Genomic DNA, 27,738 nt, shown 5'->3' with positions numbered 1-27,738 from the left:
GGGATTTTGAACCATCAGGATTTTATTTCTGGGGTAGATACAAACCTGTTCATAAAAAAAATATTTGTAGAAGACATGGAGGATTTAATTTACTGTCTGTCTTACTCAGCCAGCCAAATAGTATTGTTTATTTCAATAGCACTCCTTCTCAATAGAAATCCTAGATTACTTCAGCAAGCTCAGGCAATGGAAATTTTTTATGCCTTTTCTTTTCCTGTCTTGTACAAGTTTGTGAGAAATCCTCAAACAAAGCATTTTTTAAAGAAGTTACTTCAAAGATTTGTTGAAATATTTTTTTCCATAGTCTATTTCTTTTTGCCCAATGCTATTGATGGATTTGAGGTACCCGAACTGTCAGTGAATTAGCTGTATAAGAATGTTTTAATGATACAAGAGGGTATTGGATGATGGCAGACTTTTTTAGCATCTCTGAACAGTACAAATTGCCAACATCACATTTCTGTAAGGAGAATCTGCTTAGGGCCCAGTGGGGTTAAGAACGTTGTTTACTCTACTCTTGACTCCTGCAGTATAACAATAAAAAAGTGATTAAAATTTAAGTAGTCATGAGAGATTTTTGCTATATCTAATTTCTTGAATGCTGGTGTGCATTAAAACTGGATCATTGCATAATACTGTTGTGGTAAGTATTAGTGTATTACCTTGTTTAGCAACCAACAGAAATAAGAACACTAATTTTGTGATGAGTAGTCTTGTCTAAATGTGCTGAGTTCAAAAATTGTTTAGCATTAAGGTTGTGTTAATTGCTTCCTCTGTAGGTTTTATTAATAATAGAGATATTAATAGATCTCTATTTTGAAGTAGTTAACATACCACAAAAATCTTTTGCAAAACAAAATTTGATACTGAATTTCTCGCATCAGAAAGCATTTTCTGCTTCTATTTGGGAAGGTTAATGATTTCCATAGATTTCACAAGGAAAGCAGGAGAGATGCAGTCAGATGTCACTGTCTTGGCTTTCATCATGGGACACAGAGGTGCCTCTCCAGCTGTGGGTGTGGAAGGGTGGCTCTTCCCTTCAAGGGCACGTGGGGCTGCAGTTCTCAGGGAAGCCATCAAGCTCTCCTGTCCTGTGTAGGTGCTGTGCAATTTGAGCTTTTACCAGCAGAGAATGTGCATTCCTAAACCTCAGCACACAGACCAGGCTGTGCCTGCAGTGTAAGTGCAGCAGCAGAATGAAGCATTCCTTCCTATCAGCTGTTGGCTGCATTGCTCCATCTGCATCTCCAGCCTCTGTTTTTCCACATTTTCTTTGGGACAAGTCAGAGAGGGGATGGTGGAGGATAAATAAGCAAAGGTATCCTGTGCAATCCTGCTAAATTCTTGAAAGCTGTGCTTTAGTGTTTGGAGCTGAGCAGTGGAAGTGTGTGGGACAGCTTTATTTACTTACGCCTCTTTGCTTTATGGGCTTTGGGAGAGGTTCCCCCTCACCATGTTTACTCCTTTGTAAAGCAAATCTTTGATTTACTGTAGCAGTCACAGTCTGTTAAATAACTGTTTTTTTCATGTGGAACAAGCACTTCATGTTCCCATTCCCCAGGTCTCTCCAGCCCACAAAGTGTGAATTCCTTGTCTGTGACTGAATCTGGTTTTTCACTGGTTTCTGACAGTTTATGATGTACTTTGCCATTATTAGGAAGATGATTTAAACTATAAGCAGATCACATGTAAGCAATGCTTCCTAAAATGATAATTTTTTACTTCCTTAGTTTTGTCTCATTACAATGTTCTTGCTAAGATTACTCTCTTAATTACTTCTTATATATAAAATGCTTTCTGAAGCAAGACTCAAACATCTCTGTATAAGATGAACAGTATCTCTTTTTTTAAATGACTCAGTACCAAATATGATCCATTGAGAGTTGGACATCAGTCTGAGGAAGGAGATTTTGTGAATACCACAATCTTTGAAACCACCAGGACAAGGTTTTTTGAGATCCTATTCCAGGAGAGACAAACACAGACCCTTTCTGACACTCACATGCCAACACCTGCTTTGCCAGACACACCAAGCCAGGCTGTGGCCATCTGAAAATGTGTCACTGAGTTCAATATCAGAATTCTGCAGCACCTAACCCAGCCTTGTCTTTTTCCATGGCACATGAAGTCAGACTGAAGAGTTATATTGAAATGATTTTGTTGCTAATGTAAGATATTTCACCTTCAATGTTTTTATAAATCCATTTACAGGTTTGAACAATGTGCCTGGATTAATGGGAACTGCAATGGTTTAATTTCTCTTTTTGTCTCTTTAATTTCTCTGTTTGTCCTATTTTGCCCACTATGAAAGTGTGTCCTTTGAGCTACATTAAGTAGAAGATAGGTTGTCACAGCTAGAATTTGTTGTCTTGTGCTGGAGAAAGATTTTGCAGGAAAAAAGTTTGATTTGAAATTGTAGATGTCTCCTCTAAACAGGCAGACACATCAAGCAGAAAATTCTGAATGTCTGATGAAATTCTTGAAGTTTTTTTTTTTTAATGTAAATTTTCATAATACAAATGCACCTGCTTCAAATGGTTATACTGTATGTGTGCTGAATATCTACAACTCAAATGGATCTAATTACTCTTGATAAAATCTCAAGCAAAATTAAGATACAATTGTACTGTAAAATGACCTAGAACAGCATTACTTTGAAATATTCATTAACATAAGAGAAAAGAGAAAACCTTTAGAGCCCAGAACATTTCTCTGAGGACACAGATTGTTATTTTATTCTGCATTAGTTTCACTGATGGCACATTGTTAAACAAAACGAGTTATAAAAAATTATGAAGAAATTTGTATTTTAGCCACTGTTTTTCAGATGTTCAACGTGGAGATGTTTAACATGAAGATGCCTCCATTTGCAGATAGAATGGCTTTATTTAAAATTGATTAGGAGCAATTCACAGCAGCCTGCCAAATTGCTAATGGAAGCCATTTGAATCAATTCTCTCGTATAATTTAAATGCCATTTCACTGCATATAGTTTAACCAGGAAAGAATCCCAGCTTGCAGCCAGGAAAATTAATTATTTATTTTTCTTTTCATAAATATTTTCTTGGTCCAAAAAAAAAAAAAAAAAAAAAAAAAGTGAAACCAAAATAAATGCTTATATGCTGAAACTTTTCCAGGGTGTGCACACTTCAAATGGCTAATTTGAGAAATGCCATGGTATTATTTTTACTTACGTATGTCAAAAAGCATTTTTATCTACATGTCAGGTGTTTTTCTTACCTGATAGCTTTTTGTGGAGTATGCATTTAAGGCTAAATTACAAATTGGATTCTGCTGCTAACTGAGGGGCCTATTCAGCAAAAATTATATATAGGCTTTTCTCAGAAGGTCGTGGAATCCATCTTTGCTGAGGTGATGAGGCAGGGAACTCCTCTTGGCCCCAGAATCTGTCCTGCTCTGCCTGGGTGTCCCACAGGGGAGTTTTCTGATGGCAGAGAATCCATTGGGTGAGGTCTGGTGCTCGCTGCAGCACTCTCATCCATCACCCAAAGATTGTCCTATCCAGGGGTTAATTTTATTGTTATTTGCCCGAAAATCAATTGAATAAAACTTGAGAACTAATGGTATATTGCCCTAGTTTAAAAATAAACATTCAGGGGTTTGGCTGAGATTTTGCACTGTCAGCGCAATGCAGGAAGAATATCTTTTAATTTCATGCTTTGCCCACTCATCTATTGCACTGCCAATTGCAACCACTGCAGTGCCAAGCGAGGGAAAATATAGATTGCATAAAAATACAGAGGAGTGTTGATGCTGCAACAGCAGAGGAAGTGCATTACAGGGGCTGCTACTCTTCAGACGGAAATAGCAAATTGAAATCCTTTCTGGTTGTCCTTCACTGCTGCCCCTTGTGACTTAGAGAATCCAAGAACAAACAGTGGTGCTCTTAATTCCACCCCTCCCCACCCCCAAAGTATAAAAAACCCACATTTCAGTGTCTTTTGCTCACGTATGGGGATGCATATTGTAAGAGCTAAAATATGTCTGAAAATTAATCAACCCTCAATTGGCCTTTCCTCGTGGGAGTTGATATGTAAAGTTGACCTCAAAGTGTAGCAATAATATATGTCAAAGATATTTAGCAGGCTTTTGCCATCTCCTCTGTATTGGTGGGGTGGGCATATGACTGTGCTGATTATGGACCTGAAGGCTTTTCCCCTGCAAAATGTGTGTATAAAGTCAGGAAAGGTCAACCTGCAATAAGGGTATTTAGCAAAGGAATCTTCAGCTGCATTGGCACAGTTGAAAATCTAATACCTATTTAAGCAGCAAGGTCCTATAAATAGTCTGATGAACATATTTGAGAGACTGTGAAATTTCAGGAGTAAAAGGGGAGAGAAAAACTTTAATAAGAAAATTTATTGAAAATATGGTCTGAGCGCAAACCAAAGGACTTAAATGTCAGATATTCTAAAACAGGAGTAGGTAATGATGTGAAATGATTTGGCTGTACGTTGTATTTTTTTTAACATGGTAAGAAAATCTTTATGGTAATGGGACTGTGCTAAGGTGGTTTCTTTTTTTTTTTTTTTAATGATTTCTGTCCCCATTTCCCCTCCCAAGAGAGTTACTGCAGTCATAACATTACAGTTAAGAAAGATAAGTGGTCATGGCAAAGATGACCAAGAGGAACCCAAAGGGAGTTAGGCCATTTGTCTGGAATTTAGGAATTTTGAGCAGGGATTGAGCTCTTGTAGAGCCTTGTAGAGGGGACCTGCCCTTCCCTCAAACAAACCCAACAGTCTAAGGAGGTCATACCATATTTCCCTTTCTTCTTGGGGACCATGATGGTTTTGTAGAAAAAATAGTTCCTTAAGTGTATCCACTGGCATTTTAAGACTAATAAATAATTCTTTACAGTCACTCAATCACTGCCAGTGCAGACTTGAAAAAGTAATTTATTTTGCAGATAGACACCCCTGACAGCACTCTGGAGGCCATCCTTTCTGACATAACCACTTTCAAGAAGCCCAGCATAAAACATCCTGCCTGACCAGGTTTTGATGTAGTGAAGCCACTCCTTGATAGAGAAATCTAATCTGTGCTCTGGGGAGGGAGCAGGGCTCTGCCACTGTCCTTTTTCATTATGGTTTCCTGTCCTGTTAACCAAGGAAAGGCTCAGTAACACATTCTCCAAGCTCATCACTTCACACATGTGCACCACCCAGCAAAGGAGAAGCTCTGTCTTTGTCCACTGCACCATGGGATGTGTTAACTGAAAATGGTCACTGAAATAAACAATGAGGAGTTAAATGCTTTTTTTTATTTGTCAAAGTTAAGAAACGAAGAAATGATAAACAGTTTGTAACTCCAAACCTGGAGGAACCCATAGATTCTTGATGTGAGAATGATGGTGGGATAGAAAAGAGAATAACTTAATTAATGGGGAAGAGCTGAGTGAGCAGAGACAGAATTTGGAGAAAAATAGGTGACCTAGTTTGGTATCGCAAAGCATAATTTTCATTTTAGCTGTGAGGCATTAAAATGGCTAACATTTCACAAAATGGGCTGTAGATCATGCAATCTTTCCTTAAGTCCATTGGTAGAAAAGCTTAGAAAGTGCTGTCTGTGTTGAAGAAAGTCTTTCCAGGGCTTGGGCAGTACCTCTTGCTCTTTCTCTATTTGTTTCCCTGCCTGGGGACCAAGTTGCAGCATTTCTTGGTGATATGGTTGGAGCAGACCTTGCACAGCCCTTGTGGTCCTCAAACATCAACATGGTCTTTGGGTCAAGATTGGGAAAATATATTGATAAACATAGTGGGAGCTTGACTACTGAAAAATTCTTTTTTTTTTCTTCTTTCTGTTCATATTGCAAGCTAGATTACTCCATATTGAGAGATTAAAGTCTTCACTGGCACAGTAAAGAGACACTTGAATGAAAATAATTTATTTCTACTTGCTCTTCTTTTATCTGTGTAAATGAAGTTTAGGGAAGTATAGTGCCTTATTTCATCAGGAAGGGAAAAGAAATAGAATAGGAATTGTGGTTCTAAATATCTAAGGTCACACCTTTGCTGTAACTGGAGCTGTAACTCCCTGTTATGGCAGTGTTTGATCCCCTTCCTGATTCCAAAGGCTGTCTGGGTTACTCAGATATATGTCTCACCATTAAAGCATTTTCCCCTTCTCTGTTTCTTATGGTAAATATGCTCTAGAAAGACTTTTTTTTTTTTTGAACTCTTTTTGCAAAGTTTAAAATAAAATTTACAGCTGGTGAGGAACATGATTTTTACATACTGGACCTTATCATCTCAGTAACCAATTTTTCTTTATGTCTCAGAACTCTCATTAATTTTTCACAGGCTTGTGATGGATAGTTTTTATTTATTCACGTCTGAGGTTCTGTTGTGTGAAAAGGACTCATTTTATAACATTACATATTCATGGCTTGGGATAGATGGGATAAGGAACTTATTATTAATGTGTCACAGTGGGAAACTTACTCTGGGTTCATTTGTGAATCTTGTTAAATGTGGTGCGGTCAGCAGACAGTGCTGAAATTTTTGATACATTTTATTGGAGAAGGGCAAAGAGGTTCAGTGATGCTTCCTTATCTAAACAGCACCAGTGAGATGGTGCCTTTCTAAATGCATTTGAAACACTATATCAATAACACAAGGGTAGGAGCAAAGCGTGCCTGGGCTGCAGTAAAATCAGAGTGGTGCTTTTTAGTAATGACTGTTTCCAGGTGCTGCTTGGGTCTATTTAAATCCAGTTTGCTTAATTAAATCTTGTTTTACTTTTAGCAAAAACGCAGGAGTTGCTTTCAGTGTAGTGAATTGACATCAGAGTATTGCAAAACTTGATTTCTAGCAGTTAGGCTTGCCTGTAGGATTTGATCATGGCCATATTTCACTGAGATTCTTTGGCTGATGTACAGTGGGATTGTGCAAATTCTGAATGTGTACCTGCAAAGATGTTTGGAAATCAGGGAGCAGTCTGTGTGTTGAAGGTATGCAGCATGCAAAATAAAAAGTAAGGAGGTAAACTGTGCTGAAAACTATTATAGAGTTGGATCTGGTTTAAAAGAACAAAATATCCCTTTCATTGGGCCACAAAGATACTAATTTCCATAGCAGAGCATTTTGTACCCCTGAAAATTTTAAAGAAGGGGCTTTGTCCTCTGTACTCAAAATTTATTTTTCAATAAATTCTTCCATACTCATTTTTGTAGTTATGGAAATGGACCCAGAGAGGAAGTCAGCAATTTAGCTCTACTTCTGACTCCCTGATATTTATCACCTATTGTTACCTTTCTACTTATATTATTATTGGAAATCTAGAAAGATGATTTTTTGGCGGTCTTTTTGAGTGTACTCATCCCTTTCTTACCAAAGCAGCTTGTGGATGAAGGTATTAAAGTTTACAATACCAGCAATTATTCAGCTATTTCAGAATGTGCTATCAAAATCCAAATGAATTATAATTCCCCTTTGTTTTAAAACATTTTCTTTCATTTGAAATGAATAATAAAATAGATGAAATAAATTTGAGCTGCTTAAGTAGCTTGAGACGACCAGGACAAGACAATTTATGATGGCTATATTTTAAAAGAAAATTTTCAGCGATGTTAAACGTTGGCTTTATTAGCAATCCTACCAGTAGGTCAACAGTATTATATTGTCATTTATAATAGAGGAGCTGGGCAGTGAGAAAACTGTAGTCTATTAAGAGTTTTGTGAGTGTGTGTGTGTGTATACAGTGAAATAATATCTAGTGTAATGTGAAGTGACAGTCAAAATTACAGCTTTTCTCTTGCCGCAAGGGTACTTCTCTGCCAAGTATAGTAATATTGTTGTAGCAGTGTTCAAGGTTGTCAGCAGTTCTTGGTTACTCTGCAGAGAGCCATAACTGTGTGTGGAAGCAAGGAGCTTCCTGTCAAGGGAGATACTATAATTTTGATATATATTTGTTGGTGCCAAACTGCAATTAAATAGGAGGCGTTGGAAGAGGTTTTATTTAGCCAGCTCAAATTTGTTGATTAATTAGTTAAAACAAGAAAACCCCCAAAAACAAACAAAACCAGCAAAAAATATCCAAACACGAAAAACAAACAAACAGAAAAAAAACCCCAAAAAACCATCACCAACAGAAAAAAAAAATCCAAAAGGAAATCCTCCTCTTACACAAATGTAGTTTAAAATTATTAATTTATGGCATTTGTTTGTGCTCAAAATGTAGTGTGTTATTTTTATGGAATAAACCTTATTTCTGCTGGAGGATGTATAGGGCATACTGCTTTTAGTTAAAGTATCACCTCTAAGGCTAATTATCTATCATAAAATTATTTTAAGGGATAGTTGTGGAATTCAGTTTTTTAGAGGTCAGCATGGAAACTGTTTCTTCTCAAGGTATGTTTTTTCAGGATGTGCTTTCATGTCAGGAAATAGACAAAATAGTCACAAAAATGTGTATTATCAGCCATATTGGAAGCAGTAAAGAATTTCTCCTGTTTCCCCACGTTGAAAATGATGATAATGGTGTCAGCAGTTTTATTCAGCAAAACCCCATTTTTCTTGATGATTAGATTAAACAAAATGAGGTGGAGGAGAGAGTTCCTTTGGAAAACATTGCTTTAAAGAAAATCAAGAACTTGCCTGCTGTCCTCCAGCAAAGTATTCAGGTATAAACATACTTACATGATCTTATGACTTGAATGATGAAGATTTAGTGTTATTTAGTGCTAATGTAACTGGTTAAATACTGTCTAAAATATTGCTTAGCCAAAACCCCCAGTGACTTTTGTTGAATATTTTTGCTGCTGGTGCACCTGGTGAGGTGTTCCAGACTGCCCCTCCACTCCCTGATTTCCCTGCCTGATTCTTTCCTTGATTTCTTCCCTGATTTCACTGCAATGCCAGGGTATGACTTGCCTTGTAGAATTGGGAGCTGCTCACAGCAAAGCAGAGGCCACAAAAGCTGACCCTGATTTTCAGATGGGTGTATGAGGAAAGAGAAGTTAATTTAAAAAATAAATTCACCAATAACTTTTCAATATTTTGCTTCTAAGTATAGCTAAAATGGATTTCAAATACTTCATGTTAGGAAGCTGCAATCAAAATCAAGAAGCATCCTTGGAGTTTTTCTCAAGGAAAATTGGGTGGTCAGTGGGTACTTTGTACAACTGACATTGGTTGTTCCACTGTTGACTCATGGACTCTGGATTTATCCCAAAACACCCTGGCATATGCAGGTTAGCTTCTTTTGGAAATCTTTTGTGTCTGATTTTATAGAAACTGAGCATGGTCTGAATTTTCTGGGTGTTTTGAAGAGCTGAGGTTGTGGTTCTGCTGTTGTTTCTCATCAAGTGAGCTTAATGAGTAAATGTGAAATGTGGCTGTAGGATTTGTTACTGCACTGGGGCTCATCCTCAGCCATGGGTGACATCTCTGGCCCCTGTGCAGAGGAGCTGTCCCAGGGCACTGTGATCCTCTGTGATAACACAGAGGAAAGACTCTACAAAGAAAAATTTATGAAATTACACAATATCTGTTTTATGGTGTTTGTCTCTATGTTTTGACTAATGTTTCTCTTCTTTCATCACTGAAGCTTTTTTTTTCTTTTTTCTGGTGGAGGACAGAAAGCCAAAATCTGACCATATTATCAGAGCTGATTTCCCCATTTTTGATAAATATATCATTTACTGAGGGATCATATAAGTTTTATCTCTCATGTTTTCTGAATTTCCTCAATCTGGCCAGCTGTCTGGTTTATGAACATCTGAACTCTTTGTTTCTAGCTCTTTTGTTGCCACTAGAAATTTGGGTATTTTCCTGTGAAGTCTGACCTGTTTGGTGCAGGAGCCTGGGCGCTCAAAGGTGATCACACAATATCTGTTTGTGCACAAAGCTGCACACAGCAGTCAACACCTCACTCAGAATCCTTAACCTGAGTGGACTCAGCATCCTGTGTGTGACAAAGCAATTTACCAAATGCAAATTCCTTCCCATCGCTGCATTGATATGTTGGCTCTATTTTTTTTAATTGAATAAATATATTACACAGCGGGGCAGATTATTTTCTTTGTGGCCTTGCTGTTGCAATTTGAGAACAGATACAATTTCCTTCAGCTGATGAAGAAAGCAACATCTGTTCTTGGTTTCCTGCAGCTTTCCTTCAGACAATGCATTTAGATGCACAATTTGAATTCCTTCCTAAGAAATAGAAAATTAAAACTTTGACCCCTCCTTCAAAGCAGTGGTTACACTGTGACAACAGTGGGTTGAGCTAAATTCAGCTATGTCAGGCAAGAACTATAAAAGTAGATAGATTGCCCTCTAAGCTTCACTTTATTGGATATTGTAATTGACATATAGTTGTCATTTATAATCATCTGTCCATTCCTGTGAGTTGGGAGCAGTAAAGTTAATTGTGGCTGCTCATTTGCATTAATCTCACCTCTGAAGGGTACAGTAACCCATTAATATCATGTCATGATGAATTATCACAAATAACATTGAACATATTGATTAATGATCTCTGAGATTTGTATCTCGTTAAAACATTTTGTTAGCTCTTTAAACTTTTAAGCAGACAGTCAATGTATGCAGGAGAGGTTTAGAGATCACCCATGAGGTGATGAAAAGTTATGGCACACATTTTGGGTCACTAATTAAAAATTGTTTAAACATTTCATATTCATTTTAAGACTGCTTTTTCCTTCTAAAGTACAGAGCTTGAAGGCTGATAGCAAGAATTGTCTTATTATTGTTCATTGCTTATAAAGATAGTAATTTGTGTTGGAATTGGGATGAAACAGGAAAAAGGGAGTAATGAGACTTAGAAATTGCTATTATTTCTTTCTCTACTCTCTAATAAGAATCATGCTCAGTGAAGCATATGTTTGTTGGTTTTTTAAAAAACATAGTTTCCTTCTATTTAATTTTTTTCTTAATGCAAAACTTCCTTTGCTGCTTTAGCACTTGAAGTCACTTGATTTTTTTTCCCTCCTGTTCTTTCTTTATGAATACAGATATATACATGAGGCTGAATGAAATCTCATCCAGTGGGTGGCCATGTAATTTGAAGTAGCTGATAATTAAATATTTTGCCATTTAGATTATTACTTGCTTAAATTTCTGTAAGCTAAGAAGCACAAAGACTTTAGGGAGGCAGGGGAATTTACACCATGGTTCAGGAAGGTGACTTGGCAGGACAGAAGTGACTCCTCTGCATATCTGAGTGTTGTGTTTCAGGAGTCTGGGAAATATGTAATGTTTTAAATCATTCAGCAGCCTGCCTTATTGTAAAGGTTTCTTTGTCTCCTTCCACATGAAGTTGCTGTATTTGAGTTGGTAATTTTAAATAAATAATAACTCTAGTGAGTCCTAGTTCTATATTCAAGACACTGTTTTCCCTTTCTTCTACCTGCAGTAAGCTGCCAGTAATAGTTATTTGAGGGGTTACACTCATCATCATCATCAATTATTACAATTATTTGAATATTCCAGGTATTTCACTGTTCTTTTTCTCAGGTCTGAGGGGGTGATTCACATACACAGAATATTTTGGGTTAGAGCTGTTTTGTGTTTTCAGTCTGTCTCATTCTTTTACACTGGGAGGAAATAAGGAGTGAGTCTGGGTTTTATGCTTTTGATGACTTTGTTGGTCCCTCTTTAAACTAATCCTCACCTTTTCCTTCTAATTATTGCCCTTGGTACCTGGGATGAAGTTCACACTCTCTGCCAAATGTTGAAATAAGCTAGTTTTGTAGAGGAGACTAATGGGAAGATTAGAGCAAGAAAAATCATCCTTTCTAACTTGAAGATATGATATGGCAAATCTTCACAGGTGTGCCATGACTTCTGCTGCTCTGGGCGTGTGCAGTGGCCAAAGGTATCACATCTCCTTTCCCCAGGCTGGGATTTTTGTGTGTGAACTAACACAATTTTTACTTATTTGCTAGCTTTTCAGCCCAGCCCCTACAATCTTCTTTCAGTAATTCCTGGGAGTCCGTTTCGCTGGCACACGAGGCTGTAGAGTCAAGGATTATATTCTAGCTATAATTTATGATTAACTAGATTTATGGCTGAGATCCCAAAACAGCCTCAGTACTGTGGCCTGAGGAATTAAAGCCAAAATGGAGACTATCATTCTGAATTGTTTGCTTCTCTGGATTTCAGGAAAACTCCTAGCTGTGTTTGAGAAACAAAAACAAAGCCCAAATCCAAACCAAATACAATTTGCCGTTGTGTGACAATTCAATTTCGTAGCGAGGAATTTAGCACTAAAACTCATGAAGTCCTCAGCCTTTATAGCATTGAACTATTTAATTTAAACCCTATTATCACCTAAAGCCAATGCAGTGAATAATGCATATTAGACCCTCTCCCTGCTCGTGCAGCCCCTCGCCAAACAGAAAGTGGTGGGGGGGACACACAATTAGGGTTCATTTTCACCCATGGTATTAATCCTTACTCATTTTAAAAAGCTGCTAACGGAAATATTTCCATTCAGCTCATTAATCAATTGTGATTTTCATTCCCTTGTTTTGTAAAAGCTGTTGCAATAAATACTTTTTTTTTCACAAAGCAAAAATCTAAGAGATGGATGCAGCAAGCGTAATTAATAGCACCCAGTTACAGAAGATCAGCAAGTTTGTGAGATTCACATGCTGCTTTACCATATGGCTGCCCAGTAGGCGAAAAATTTGATTAATGTTTTGAAGTAGGTTTTTTTCAGCAAATATTACAGCCCCAGATGAGGAATTTTACTTCCGAGTATTGTTAGTCTTTACTAAAATAACAGATCTTTTGATTTAAAGCTAAATAATATTTTGATCTCATGAAAAATCTACATGCAGAAGAATTACTGTCCTGCTGTATAACGAATGGACCCTATAGCGTGTATATAATTCAGCCAATAATGGTTAAATTTTTGTTTCATCTTAGTTTTTTGTAAGTTGGTCAATTTAAGATACCAGAACAGGTGCATGGGTTTTGTGTTAAGGATTTCCCCATTAAAATTAGATCTATAACAAAACTGATTCATTCTAACTTGTCATGCTGTTTTCCTTTACACTCCTTATGTAAAATAATCAAAGTTAAGCAGCTGGCTAATGAAAATCAGAAACTAATGTGTGGTCTCTTCACTAAATTATTACTGTAAAAAATTGTATAAAAGCAAAATTCTGCAATGTATTATTTTGCTTTTAAGTAAGCAGTAGTTCCAATAATTATAATTAGTACTTAATTTATTAAACCCTCCCCTCCATGTTTACCTGAAATGAAAAATATTTACAGAAAAGCATCCGAGGAGTGTCACGACCTAGGATGGAGTGCTCTCATGCAAAGCTGACACCCAGCAGGAAGTTTTGCTTTTCTCACAAATTCTCAGTTTAATGCAAGGAACATCAGCAGCTGGTGAGGAGCAGATCCGGGGTGCTGAGCTGAAATGGAGTGGAGAGCAGCTTTGAGGGGGAGCCTTGCTGAGCTTCCAGAATGCTGAGGATAAAGCATTACCTAACACTGCTCTGCCACTTTGGCTCCTTCTAATTGCTTCAGGTAATGCTGAGGTTCAGAGTCTGCTGGGATGATGCTAAGGCTGAAAGATGAGAATTTCTGCATTTTAAAAAAGTACCTTTTTGCAGTTTTTGCAGTTATATAATAAAAAAAAAAATCAACCAAAAAAAAACAGTGATTGATTGTAAGGATGTGCTACATAAAAAAATAATAATTCTGATTCTGTACAAATCTCCAAATCAGAGATCTTGGCACAAAGTGCTTCTCTAAATTGCTAATTATGAGGCATGGAGTGAGAACTCAAACCAAACTATAAAATAAAGTTCGGTAAAAATAAAAGTTTTAAAAATATATTTAAAAAAAATGTCTTTTGAACCAAAAGTTTTCCTCTTTGACAGCTCTAGGCAGTGCATGACCAGAGGGGCTGTCCAGCTGTGTCAGTCACTGGTGGTAAACATCAGAGGCAGGAAAAGAGCCTATGAAGATTTTTTAAGAAAATCTTAAAATGAAGCATAGCTGAGGTGGTGAAATGATGGTTATTAGTTCTGGAGAATACAAATGTCACAACAACTTGTGCTTAAATTCACAGACAGCTAATAGATGACAGAGCCCTGTGAACAAATCCATACCTTTCATGTAGAAGGATGGATTAAATAGTTTTATGCTTTTGAAACAGGATAGTTAATTAATTGATACAGGCTTCCCAGGCTTGCACTGTTTGTAGATTGCCTCTGGAAACTTGTTTTCCTTAATATTATCAATTTTCCTGCAAATTGCAGAAAGTATAAACATTTTTTAGGGCATTTTTGACATATTATCTTTTTTCCTGTCTATAACAGTTATTCTCTTGTCAGTGATTTATTTCTAATAAGAGCACATTTTATGCTATAAATTAATGCAAAATGAAGCCATGTTTCCCTTAACCTGTGACTAAACTACATGCTGATGTTAAGATATTCCATTTTATGCTCATTAAAATGTAAAGAAATTGATATTTGATTATTTAATTTTCTTCATTGGATTATCTAAGAAAATAAGCAGCCTTTTCAAATATTTTAATGGTGGGGGCTAAATTTTTAATTGATAATGTCTGCAAAAGAAGGTCACTGGAAGCTGCTTGAATAAATTATGCCATAGGATGCAAATAGGAGTTAATCTGAACGAATGGAGGGTGCTGGGGATGGTGTTGGAATTCTCAGCCCTTGCTTGGGGTTTTAATTCTGTAAATAAAGGAAAGTGTTGGCTCTGTTCAGTGCTCACGTTTTTAACCCTTTCTGAGCTGCTGTGCTGCTCAGAGCTGTGGGCAGCCCTGAGAGGGGGTGTCTGTACGAGGAGGCTGCAGAGTGGTCACTCTAAAGGCTCCTTAGTGTGGTGCTTTGAATTTTAAATCACGCACATAATTCAAAGGTAATCTAACTTTCAGTGTTGGTCTTTAGTCCGTTCAGTTAAATGGAGAAAAATGACTGACATAAGGAATGAGTTATTGATTTATTGTAGGAAAATGACTTCTGTAATATAGGAAGTATGGTAAAAGGAACAGCTTAATTATTTAGGGGACACCACTGAAAAAACTGCTTTTGCAGCGTTGCAGATTGTCTAAACAGGAGTTATACAGCTCAGTTTTTAATAATTCTTTCTTAAAGACAAATTGTAGTGGTTTATTTTTTTTCATCATAAGTTAGACTCATCTGGTTGTTTAAAATAGTTTTGTACTTGTGCAGTTGATGCAGAAAAGCAGGCAATCAAATGATTTTGTTCTTGACCCTAAAGGCACGTCAGCTTTTAACTGGTGTTCCTCAGTTATCTGCATTTTGTTTGTGCTTTGTGGAATTTTGATGTCTGGGGGCTGGATGAAAAAGAAACGTGGTGCAAGTTATTCTGAAGCCCTTTGTTTAAGTAGGTGACATGAACTTTTAAAATGTGAATTTATCAAATAAATATATGTGGCAGTTTGTATCTGTACGAGCAAAATTTTTAAAATATGGTATTTGATGATTTATAAAATATCAGATTAGATATTTGCTTTGGCTTTTTCCATATGTTTTTGCCTTTGATTTAGTGCTATTCTTTGCAGAAGGACGACAGTATCATGTTATTTTGACTGCAGCTCACAATTTTTGGCAGCATCTCAGATAAACAGAATATTTGTGGCTAATTGGTTGAACATGTTCAACAATTATAATTATATTAAAACCATAATGTGCTTGAACATTTGCCCACTGCAGGCTGCTAATATGTGCTAACTTAAATTCCTGTCTATGGCTGGAGCTGCCTTGTAACTGGTTTTATTGGAAATATGTGCAAAGTACAAAAGGTACATCTAATGGGAGTGTTTAAGAGTTTGCCACTGTGTTCAGTATATGGGTGCTTGTTTTCACAGGTTCAGAATTCAGTCTTAAAATTTCCTGTCCTCCTGACATTAGGTATCTAAACTTCCAGTATTGCTGAAAAGAAAAGGAGTCAATATTATTTTTATTGAGTAAATTTTCAGGAATACTAGCTTGCCTTTCTATCAAAGATTTCCAAGTTAAATAAGGAATTGGGAGCTTTTCCACTTCTGATGTTGTAAGTCCAAAACATGTGAATTGCTACTGTACTTTGAGGGAATGGCAGCAGGCTGAGTACATAGTGAATATAAGGTTAGATGTTGAATTCTGAGTGCTAATGGAATTTTAGGTGCAGTTTGATGTATTTTTCAGTGCATAATTCCATATTTTTGTTTGGTTTTGATTTTTTAATTAATTTTTTTTAAACAGATGTCACAATCTAGGGTCTTGCTAGGGTCTTGCTCCTAGAGTTTTTACCTCCTATTATTGTAAAGTAGGTAAATAGTGCTGGGTTTGACTTTAAAGCTTTGCCACTCGATTACCTGAAGAATCACCATTGTTTTGTGTGGATGATGCCCTGCAGCTCTAAAAAATAGAGGCAATTATGCTTGCAGCCCCTTGTTTTAATTGAGTGAGGCGTAATGACTTCTCTTCTCTAATGCTCCATGGACTCAGAGCTGCTCTGAGAGGCTCCCCAGGGAAAGGCAGTGTCGCCTTTCCCAAGCACGTTTTTGGGGAAAAGTAGCTGAATGCAGGGGTCAGCCAGAGGCTGGAGCTGGCACAGCAGGAATCAAGAAGCAGAACCAGTTTTGTCACTGGTGACAGTGACATCAGCCTCTTCTCTGTTTGCTTTCAGGGTTTTGTCCCTCGTGCTGGCTGGGGTTGAGCTCCAAGCTTTGTAATCTCCACTCCTTCTCTTGCCACGTTCCCCTCCCTCCTCTTTCATATTGCAAAAGGGTCTTTCTGTTCATATGTTCACATGCTAAACATTTTCTTATCTTCTGCCTGTTTTTTTAAAATTTAGATTAAAAGATATTCAGAGCATGGGTTCTTGTTTATGTTTCTGCCCTCAGAGAGCCTGCACTTTGTCTTTTGGAAACCAAATTAATTTAATACAGTAATTTTTTTTTCTGTTCCTGTGTTTCCATATCTCTAAAATTGATCTGCTTTTACTCATGGCCCCGGTAAAATACTTTGAAAGATACTATAAGATAAAATAAAACCACTGCACATCAGTTTAACTGCAGTGTACCCTATGCCATAAATGATGGGTTATTCTCCATTTTCTATGGGTTAAGTAAGGCTTTCTCAGATCTGATTCACATACCCAGAGTATTTTGGGTTCTCTCCATTCCCTGGGTGTGACAGCCAGATGTGCTTGCACTGGAAGGTGCCTGGGGTGTGCTGGGGGCTGCACACCTGGAATCCCACAGAGCCTGATAGAAACTGGACCTGGCTGCCACAAAGTGCCTCCCCAAAGCAGTGAAACGCTGCAAAAAGGCCATCACAAAAAGAACTGAGTGGTGATTTTTTGATGTGAGGGACTTGTGAGGAAAATCCAGACCTTGTGAAGGAGAGAGACTGGGAAAACTGGATGGGTAGGACAGGGATAGAAATGGAGAATAATTCCCATTACAGCCCTGGTAATATGAAATGGTTTTGAGGGGAGAGCAGCTTATGGTGATCTCGGATGGAGGACACCAAATCCCACCAGCTGTCTCTTTCCCAATTAACCAAATCTGACTTTGCTTTGGTGTCCGGTTTATCTCGGCTGTTTGAGGGGCCTGAAAAGGCCCGGGGTGGCCTTGGGGCAGCCCGCGTATTGAAGGACGAGAAGAGGCTTCAGTTCTTCTTTCTGGTTTTATGTTTATTAATTGTTTATCTAAAAGATGTTCTTTCAGCCGAACAAAGATCTGCTCAGCAGTCAGCCATGGGCACACTGTGTCTGCCCTCCGCGGCAGGCACCTATCTTTATACCCATTGTGACGTGTACAATATTTATCATTTTTCCCCAATACCATCTATTATTATAACTCGGTGTACTCTTAGTAATAACCAATCCAAAGGTGCCACCGTGGCCAAAGAAGATGGAGGAGAGGAGGAAGAAGGAGGAGGACAGGACACACCCCAATTCCTCCATCTTACTCCTCTAAACCCCCCTGTACAGAAATCTTAAACCTTGTGTCTCACCCTCTAATTAACTAATCCCTTCACCATTCACCCTGTGAAGCCCTCATCCTTGTCGTCTCCTGTGTAGGGTTAAAGTCCTGCCACCAGACACTTCTGGCAACATTCCAGGACTCCCGAGCCCCCCAAGGTGGTCTCGGAGGCTCAGCATCTCAGGACTGAGATCTTGAGATCCGACACTTTGGTAGGATTGATTTTAACGGCATTCAGTGCTTCTGACCTAGGTGCTTTTTGGAAAATTGACCTGACAGTCTTCAGAAAAGTCAACTTTCTAACTGCCATCTTGACTTTTTGCTCTCCAAAGCAAAAACTTTTGCTGAAATGGACAACTGGGAGGCTGTTCAAGGAGCAGAATGGTGGGCTGCATCAAAAAACAATATTTAATTGGTACTGATTTAGTAACAGGATACAAAACAGGGTGCTTGGTGGAACTTGGATGGAACAAAAGTTGTGCAAGCATTTATCTTGACCAAGTTAGACTCAATTTCTTGTGAGAGTTAATTCCTGATAATCTTGGATCATATGACTAATGTATCTCTGAGTGTGGCTGGATTAAATTGTTCAGGATTACCTGTTCAAGCAGAATCTCTCCTCTGCAAGTCTGTGCTTCAGTAATTTGCTGATTTTTTTCCCTTTCCTTTTCTTTTTTTGACTGCTGATATAAAAATATAACTTTCTCTTATTATTTTAATCTTTGCTTTTCTTCCTGCATGGATCATTTATTTGTGAACTGGTTATTTCAGTAAGGGCTCAAAGGTAATTTCATGGTTTATAGAATTTATATCTGAGGGTTTAATGAGGAAAACATATTGTTTTCTAACATATGAAATAGAGAATCTTTCATTATACTTTTATTTTCCTTCGCTAATATTACATGTATATCAAGTTCAAAGCCTTGAATACACCTAAGTATAAAATTATTCCTTTCCTCCACATGGGAAATATGAATGTTTGTGACTCAAAAACCAACACACACAGACTTAGGAGGTGATTTCATTTTTAATGAATCCACATGATATAAATGAACTACTCTTCTGTTTGTGCATTGTGCTAGAGTATACATTGGAAAATACAATAACAGTATATTACTTTTCTGTGATTTAGGTTAGGAATTAATGCATTCAAATGAATTTAAGAGCCTTGGGTATAATTCATGCAGGATGCAAGTCCCTCAGTAGACCTCTCATGAACATTATCAGATTCAATAGAGTTTGCATGGTCAAACAGATTAAAATTTGACCGACCCCCTCTTTTTGCCATTCATTAAATGTCTTTGAATGGCTTTTTTCTTATTATTCCATGTGAGGAAAAAGAAGCAAAGACAAGGTTTTTGCCAGGTATGTCAAATGGTTAAAATGTTCTGTTTTCAGCTGAGTTTGGTTATGGTAGATCAGGTTGGAACTAAGGCTGCAAAATATCCAATTTCTTCTTTTTTATTCCTAGGTACATTTTCTGAAAGCTTTCACTTTTATCCAGTGCTGACGTCTCACTCCACAGCTGGATCATTTCCCACTTTCTGGATGGGTTTTGTTGTGTGGCTCCTGCCTTTGACTAACAATTGTGGAGACTGGAGGATGCTCTCAGCATCAGTTTGATCTTTTGATGGATCAACACCTTGGCTGGGCTGGCTCCTGAAGAAGTTGCAATACATCTGACTCCCTCTTCCTGATATTTTAACTATTTTACATCCTGTGTTAATTATACCATAAAGCATAAAATCTATTAGCAACTTTAAAAAGTGTCATACTTAGAAGGGTTTTGAGCACCTGGGACTGATTCTGGTGTGATGACAACATCCTTTAAAATAGCTTCTAATAAGTTCTGAGATACAGCAGGAATTAATTCTGCTTCCTTGCGATGAAGGTTTGAAAGGATCATGCTCTTAAATACAAAAACCCATAAAATATGTCCAATACTTTGAGCCATCTCTCAGGAAAGCTTAAATACAGATTTTTGAGCTGGAGGGGAGTAAGTATTGCAGTAAGTACTCTGCAATAGTAATGCCCTTGTGTTGCTGGTTTATCAAAAGGTCCTTGGAGCATCTGAAGATCTACAGAAGTCAGTGTTGTGTGTGCTGGAATTGATGGCTCTGGGTGTTCTCTGTCATTGTTTGAGTATTCTTACTGCATCAGAGGTAATGAAAAACCCCAGCAAACTGCTCGTGCTACATTGCCAGGGAAATCAGGCCTGGAACAGGCCCCTGGGCTAGGCCAGGTTACTCAGCCTCAGATGAGGAGGTTTATGGATGTGTGACATGGAGAGGGTGACTGACTTTGCCCATGACAAGTTCAGGGTGGTTTCAAAGGCTGAAAGTTCCCCAGATGTCACAGGATTGACAGGTACAGCTCTGCACTGGCTGTACCCAAGTTTTGAAAACACAAACACACCCCTCTGTTGCTGTGCTTTTTGCTCTTTTAACCTCCATCTAGTCTGTACAACAAAACTCCACAAATACAAACATCTCTGAGGTTCCTTTGGTGACAATTTCACTGTGAGAAAATGAACACTTTGCTGTTCAACTTCATATACTCTTTATAAATAAAATGGCACAATTGTTTATTAAAATCTTTGCTGTGGAAAGCAGAAATAATGATGTATGGCACATTTCCTGAGAGAACCAAAGAAAACATTCCAGAACTTAATTTCTTAATATGCTGTTGAATAGTGAGCAAACATACATCTGTGGCTGTGTTTTATCTTTAAATGTAGGTACAGTCCTTGTCTCTTACTGGTTAGGAAGCATTTATATCATGATGGCATGGAGAGAATCCACAGAGAAGTTAAGGCTAGTACTCAGAGTGAGGATCTTAAAAGCTGGAGCTCATTTTCATTGTTATTATTTTGTTTTTGCAAGAGAAAAGGGCTCTGCAGGTTTTCAAGCCATCCCAGAAGCCCAGAGATCAGAACGTGTTTCCATTTCTTCTTGTTGCTGGATGTGATTGATCACCCAAAGAGGGAAAAAGGAGCAGTAGATGTTCAGTGCTCATCCTGGGCAGCTCTAGAAAGCTCTGTGCTGTGTAGGAAATATTTTCTTCTTAGAGGGCTTCTTATTTGATTGGGTTTTGTTTTGGTTTATTTTTTTTTTAGGATAGCAGCCTCTTGCTTATGGAGCTTTCACGATGATTTAGTGCTTATAAGACATCACTGAATATCAAGGAGTCCTTAATAAATCTGAATTGGTCTCAGTGTGAATGGAAATGAAGATGTGTTTTTATTTCCTGTTGGGATGATAGAATGAATTATATCAGAAATCTGACTCCTAGAAGAACTGGGAATTCCTGAAAGAATTCAGCAGCCAGGAGAGCACACTAAGGACTGACTCCACAGAAGGTTTCTGCTGAGAAAGAGCAGCGCTGGTGATGAGCTGTGTTAATGTTTGGGAGATGTGCCAGGGCACAGCAGGAGCAGGGAGGGTGAGCCCCAAGCTCACCAGGGCTGAGCAGGGTGGGGATGATGATTTCCCTGAAAAGTCCCAGAAAAGGTAAAAGGGCATCTCAGGTCATCCAGGCAGAGCAGCAGGATGTGGGACAGAGACAGGGCTGGAGGTGAGGCTTCAGCAGAGGTCCCAGGACCATGCAGGAGACAGGACCATGACAGGTACACCTGGGATGGGGCTCTGGGAAGGACAGAAAGGCCAAAACATCAGGAGTGTGGGCAGAGCACTGGGGACACAGAGAAGAGGATGCGTTTGGGGAGTTTGCAGGGAAAACTGCACAGGGTGCTGAATTCTGTGGCAGCAAGACCTGTTGTCAGTGATCTGAGATGAGAAAAAGAAGTTTCCAGTAAAAAATAACTTCAAGCTTCCTAGCAGGATAAATTCTGATACACTCACTTGTCTTTAAGAGAACCTCATTCTAGTTAATCCCTCTGATTTCAGGATAATACTTCTGTCTGTAGTCTCAGCTGTAGTACTTTGACATGTATCACCACATTTTTATGGGAAAATCATTTGTTTTTATTGTAACTTTTAAATTTTATTTTTCATTAAACCCATTTTATTGACTTTAGAAACGGATTTTAGCTATAGCAGTGTAAATCCAGAGGAAGTGAATTTATGCTGTTTTTATACCAGTAAGCATAATCTGGCACACGCTTAAAAGAAAAAAATATTGAAATTGTATAGTCAGCAATCAAAGCTTCTTGTTAGAAAATTCTTGATCTGTAAGAGTGCTATTGATAAAGAAGCTAAAAACCTCAAAATTGATTTATTTGTTATCAGTTCAATACAGTTTGTCTGAACACTGAACTTGCTTTTTGTTCCTCCATGTGATAAATGTATTTGGCTATGTTGTAAAATCTAAGCTGAGATAAGCTTCTGTACAATCTGAGTATAGGGCTGGAAACCAGAATTTCCAGAATTTTACCTCTTGCTTCTGTCAGTAAATGAAGTTGTGACCAAAAGTGACCTCTTAGGTCTTCTTTGTAAAGAAAGCGAAATTCCCTTTGCAGTTTGTTTAGAGTCACTGGGAATTCAGCATCTTATGAGATATCTTCAGGATTAATATATTTTGTTTCTGCAATTGTAAATTGAGAATAGACTTCTGGACAGTCGAGTTATGCCAGACCCTGAATCTTTGGTACAGGCTGCAGTGAGCTGCCTACTCCAGGCATGCAAATTGAGAATTAATGAGGACTGGAAGTTTGGGGTATTTCAGGCTTTATGGTTTTTCCTTTTTGCTGAATTTTATAGTTACTTGAATTACTTGTTTTGTTACACTTAATTTATCATTTTAATTTCAGGGAATGTTTTGACAGTAAATGTCCGTAAAGCAGCTAAATATATTTTTACTGGAAAGGCTAAAGAAGTACAAGTGTCATTCTTATTTTCCTGTTACTTTTACTTCTATGTGTTAAAGAGACTGAAGAGTGGAGTTTGGTCTTTGCACAGTGTACATGTTTTTGGCCAACTGTGTTTATTCTTCCTATGATGTAGTTTAGGGGTTTTCTTTCCTTGCATTATTTCCTGCCTGTGCCTCAGAAGGAGTAAGAATTCAAGAATACAGCAGGGCCAAAGGGTGGGCACCTGTTTATGACCACAGATGGCTTGTTTGAAGTCTTATCAGTTGTAACATTTAACAGTGCAAGGACTTGTTTAATTTTTTTTCCTTGTTTTTAAACCAGTGCTTTAAAAGGCAAATTGTGCTTTATTTATTTTCTAAAATTATACAATCTACTTTTTGCACTGGTAGCATTCACTTAGTTTATACCATAAGTGACCTAGTTTGCATTTTCTTTCAACTCTATAAATTACCCTTTTTTTTTTCTGCTGGTATCGAGGTTTCCTACCAGTCCTGAGAAATTAGGTTTTAATTTTTTTCTCCCTTCTAGCCAAATAAACATAAAGAAGGATGAGAAGACAGGAATCGTGAGTGGATTTATAGCTTCTTGGAGGCAGGTTTTATTCCTCTATGTGCTACTCCTTTAGCTTTTGATGAAGGTATTTCATTCATCTCTGCCATGACTTTGCTACTTTTGAAATGTCTGATGGGCATAGATCATTCTTGTGCAGCTGCTTTTCCCCAGATTTCTACAAGCAAGTTACTAGATAAATGAGAAATATTTTGTAAATGCAGTAGGTGTATGCCATTCACAATATTCACAATGACAATGTAGTGAAGAGCAGGCTTGACTTGAGTCTACTTTTTCCTCAAGTTTCTTTGAATGGGTAAAATGCCGAAACTGTAAATTTCTGCATGCTCTGATCAGGATTTTGATTTCTAAGTTAAAATTACTGGACCCTAATCCTTTTCATTGCTCACACTGTGGCTACAGTGCACAGTTCAGATGCTGGAAAGGAAGTTTGTATATTTGTGGACTACTGGTCTTAAAAGCAGGAAACCAATTTTATATCCTTTACATGATAGATACTGAATCAATAAAGCATCAACCCAAGGTTACACTTGATGTCTCCAGTGAGAAGACAATAAATCATGCTATGTGCATACAGGTATATTGACTCAATTTCTTTGGGCTGCCTATGCAAAACTGAAGGTGATTGAAACTAAACCATTAGAGTGAAAGTCTTCTAATGGCAGGTATAAAGCCATTTAATCTGCTTTTTATGATTTGAGATTTTAATATTAAAAATCTAAGTACAACATTTAAGTGAAATTGCAAATCCATTGGGTCCTGGGCCCTGTCTCAAATAATGGTCAGTGGCAGATGGCAAAGAGGGGGACTAACAGAACATGTGCAGAATGATTTCTCCCTTGTTGAGCCCTTCTGGTCTTCAGCAATTCACAGTTTGGATACTTTTGTAGCTGGACACTGTACCCATATAAAGAATTTAAAATGCAGTAGACTTATCTTAGGTAAACTTGTTAATTTTCATTTTCAACCTGTTTATAGTTTGGCTTTTCCAGTGAAGTTTTGCACATAATTATTGGGGAAAAAGAGTCTGACTAATGTTGGATGGGTGGGTAAAGAAAACAGTCCATTTGTGCTTTGTGTCTTTGTCACTGAGTGCTTTGAGGATAAAACTCTTGATGGTTGTCGCTCCTTTCAATGTCTTGACTCTCTTGTGCTGAGAATGCGTAGGTCTGGCAGTACAGGGCATTTTTATTTCTGTCTGGTGGCTTCAAAGAAGGGACCATCTGAGGATGGAGCTATTGATAAACATATCTATCACTAATAGTGTATTTTTTTTCCTTGAAATTTTCATATCTCAACACCAAACAAGTCATCAGTACAGATAAATGTGTTGATTCAAGATGCAAGGTTGCTGCTGTATCATTAACAAACACCTGAAGAAGGTTCTATAATGCTGCACTGCATTACTGAGAATAATTTTGTTGTTTTAATATTGGCTGTCCTTTGTAGTGATTGGACTTGGCCTGGCCAGACAACTGCTCTATTGCAGGTATTGAAATACTGCTTGATGAGCCAATTTGGCTTCTAATATATATAAAAATATATGGAGGATTGGGGTGTGGGTCAGAAAACCACTTTGAAGTCTGTTTAGATCATGGAGTATGACAGTTCACATTTTCTGAACCACAAAATAGCCATGACATACATGTGCAAGGAGAAACATTCCTTGCTTATCCCTGTGCCCCTCTGAAAGCCTGATTGCATCCTCACACCTGGAATTTTTGCAAGAATGACTTCTGAAGGAGAAGGCACGTGTTTGAGTGCCCACCAACTCCTCACCTGGACCACAGCTCCTGGTTTCACAATCATTAGATATGATTTTTAAAGATATGAAAAATTTTATTTAAAAAGAGTAATGGCTAAATATAATCTAAGTTAGAATTCATACAAAAAGTTAAAAGTTGTATAGGTAAATAATAACATAATTATAAAAAAAGCTATTTGGAAAAAAGATCATTGGTATCACTGTATATTTAATTTGTGTGCTATAGTCATCCAAGGACTATTCTTTGACTGTAAAGTGTTACACATAGAGATTTGTAATTGAAAATTTTATTATATGATTTGTAGTTAGAGGAATAAAACTAAATTGCAATTTTTCCTAAATTGAATATGCCACTATCTTATATGTCTCAGCCTTTCTGACCTGGCCTTGCATGATGCTTCTTGACTTCCTGTCCTGCTGTCATTTTCTTTCATATTGGTCTGGCACTTAGTCTCACTGGAATCAATAAGGTTGCTCACATGCAAGTGTTGAATAAATAATTGATTAAGGAGATACTACACTTGTCACATCTTTTCCTAGCAAAGGTAGCCAACATAACTGTTTTTTGTGAAAAACTTCTGTTCTTTCCTTTAACTGATTATCCCTCACTTCTTCCACTGAACACGCAGAGCATGGAATTTACCAGATAATCTGACTGATGTGAGCTGGAATCTTTGTAAAGTGGTGATTCCACTTGGTGTGTACAAGAGCTGGGACAAGTGGCTACTCTGCACCTGTGTAGCTCAAACCAAGTTATTTTCTACCTGTTTCCCTTCTAAATCCCTTAAACTGATCAGTTTTAAAAGTTGTAATCCAGAATGGCAAAGCTTGCTTGGATATTGGTCACCAAACCTGCCTGCTGTGCTCATCAAATTCTAAATGAAATATATAAATAATTTGGTCCTACACAAAGCCAGATAGAAAGTAGCAAATAAAGTGGTATCTATTGACATGAATAGTCCCAGTGAAGTTTGCCTGACTGCTTGGCTGGGTTTTGTGTATTTAGAATTGCAGTAAAAGTAGAAACATTTCTTGACAGCCATTGTATATTGTGACATCTGAAATTGAAACAGGCACTTCTAAATTTTTTGCACATCTCCTCAACTCAGAGGTTTATTATAACTCCTACTATGTTATGGTAGTATTAAACTACAGTGAACTTTCTATAATGGGAATGCACTTACACTGAAGACAGATGTAGGATTTCTGTAGGAGATGGAAAATAAGATATCCCAGGCAAATAAATACCTGATGACTGTGCCCGTTGCAGTCACTCCACCAGTGTGATTAACCTTTTTATCTTCAATTACATTCCTAAGTGATACAATTTGTTCCAGTAAAATAGTGTGCAGATCCAGTCTTGTTCAATATTTCCCACAAATACATTGACTTGCTGTTTTGGCTTATGAAATCCTTTCTGTTGTTGTGGTTCAGTGACAAGAGAGATGAGGTAATTACAGAGCAGTTTGCCCACTGGTTTTTCTCCAGTGCATTGCTGTTAGACCACTCATATAGCCAATTGTCAAAAGAAAATCAGGAAAAAAGGCTCAAATGGCTTTACCAGAAATTAGGTTGGTGCTGTAAAAATTACAAAGTGCATTTTATGTCATCCTACACGTTGCTACGTTTGTTTTGAAGTAATGTTTCATTATTGCTATTGTATGATTAAATATTGAGAGTATTGCTTTTCCAATTGTTCTACTCCAGTATTTAATGAGTGCAATTAAATGGAAAAATTGCCTTTTTAACTGATGGTAGTCTATTAATGTCTCTGTCTGTTCAGAAAAGAAAATAAGTGAATTATTAGAATGACAAATGAGTCAAAGTTACCACAGTGATGGAGAGGTGCGATTCCCCTCCACATAATCTTCAATTAGTGATCTTTGTAAGAGGATGTTTTTCAAAAGGGTAATAGAGAAGTAATGAGATCAGAAGGAGGTCAAACCCAACCTTCTTCATTTGGCAGCTTGATTAATTCATTTCTCCTTCTTGCAGATTGCTGTAAGGGGCTTTTGGCACCTGGTGTTTTCCATGGGACTCATTGAATTGTCTGCTTATGACAATCTTTTGTGTACCCAAGAATGTTCATCCCATTGGAGCTGGAGGTTTTTGAATGGTTCAGATTTGTTCTTTAGTATGAGCACTCACTGGTAGTTCTGAAAAGGAAGTTTTTGAGAAGAATCCATCCTTGGTTCTGCCACGTGTTGTTGTGAGGCAAAGTGCTCAGGCTGATACTGGGATGCAACGCAGCTTCCTTCAGGGGGATGAGGATTAAGTCAGAGGAGAGGCAGGGAAGGAAGGACACAAGAACATAAAGCTGCAGTGAATTTGCTTTTCCCACAAAATCTTCTTGATCAGTCCCAAAATAGTTTAATAAACGCACACGAGAAGCACTTCAGCATCCTTCAGGTGCTTACCACTTGTGTAGAAAGTTTTATTTTAAAGAGTAATGAGCTGTTTTCTCATGGAGATCATAAACCTGAGTGGCTGTGGCCCCATGCAGTGTGTTAGGCCTGTGCTGTGAGTACAGTTACATGCATGTTTGGTTTATCCTCAGCAGTAGTTCACTTTTAAAATATTCAAAGTAGTTTTCCTGCAAAACCAAAAT

General features: G+C 37.7%; 1 protein-coding gene across 9 annotated transcripts in view; it reads left to right on the top strand.

Moving 5' to 3' along the window:
• Window positions 1-27,738, top strand: part of WWOX (WW domain containing oxidoreductase) — a 476,614-nt gene that overhangs the window by 49,005 nt on the left and 399,871 nt on the right. The window contains exons 6-7 of one of the 9 annotated variants that reach the window (XM_064722814.1): window positions 8,549-8,644; window positions 19,439-20,550. The exons of 7 other annotated variants lie outside the window; for them this stretch is intronic. In XM_064722814.1, the coding sequence (XP_064578884.1) occupies window positions 8,549-8,644; window positions 19,439-19,477 (135 nt within the window). In that variant the 3' untranslated portion in view covers window positions 19,478-20,550. Of the gene's footprint in view, window positions 1-8,548; window positions 8,645-19,438; window positions 20,576-27,738 lie in introns of those variants that run through there. One more of the 9 variants, XM_064722816.1, reaches the window with a different exon arrangement.

This window comes from Zonotrichia leucophrys, chromosome 11, assembly GCF_028769735.1.
Source record: "Zonotrichia leucophrys gambelii isolate GWCS_2022_RI chromosome 11, RI_Zleu_2.0, whole genome shotgun sequence".
NCBI classification, from domain to species: Eukaryota; Metazoa; Chordata; class Aves; order Passeriformes; family Passerellidae; genus Zonotrichia; species Zonotrichia leucophrys.
The sequence above is the reverse complement of the archived record's forward strand: the minus strand, read 5'-3'. Positions and strand labels throughout refer to the sequence as shown.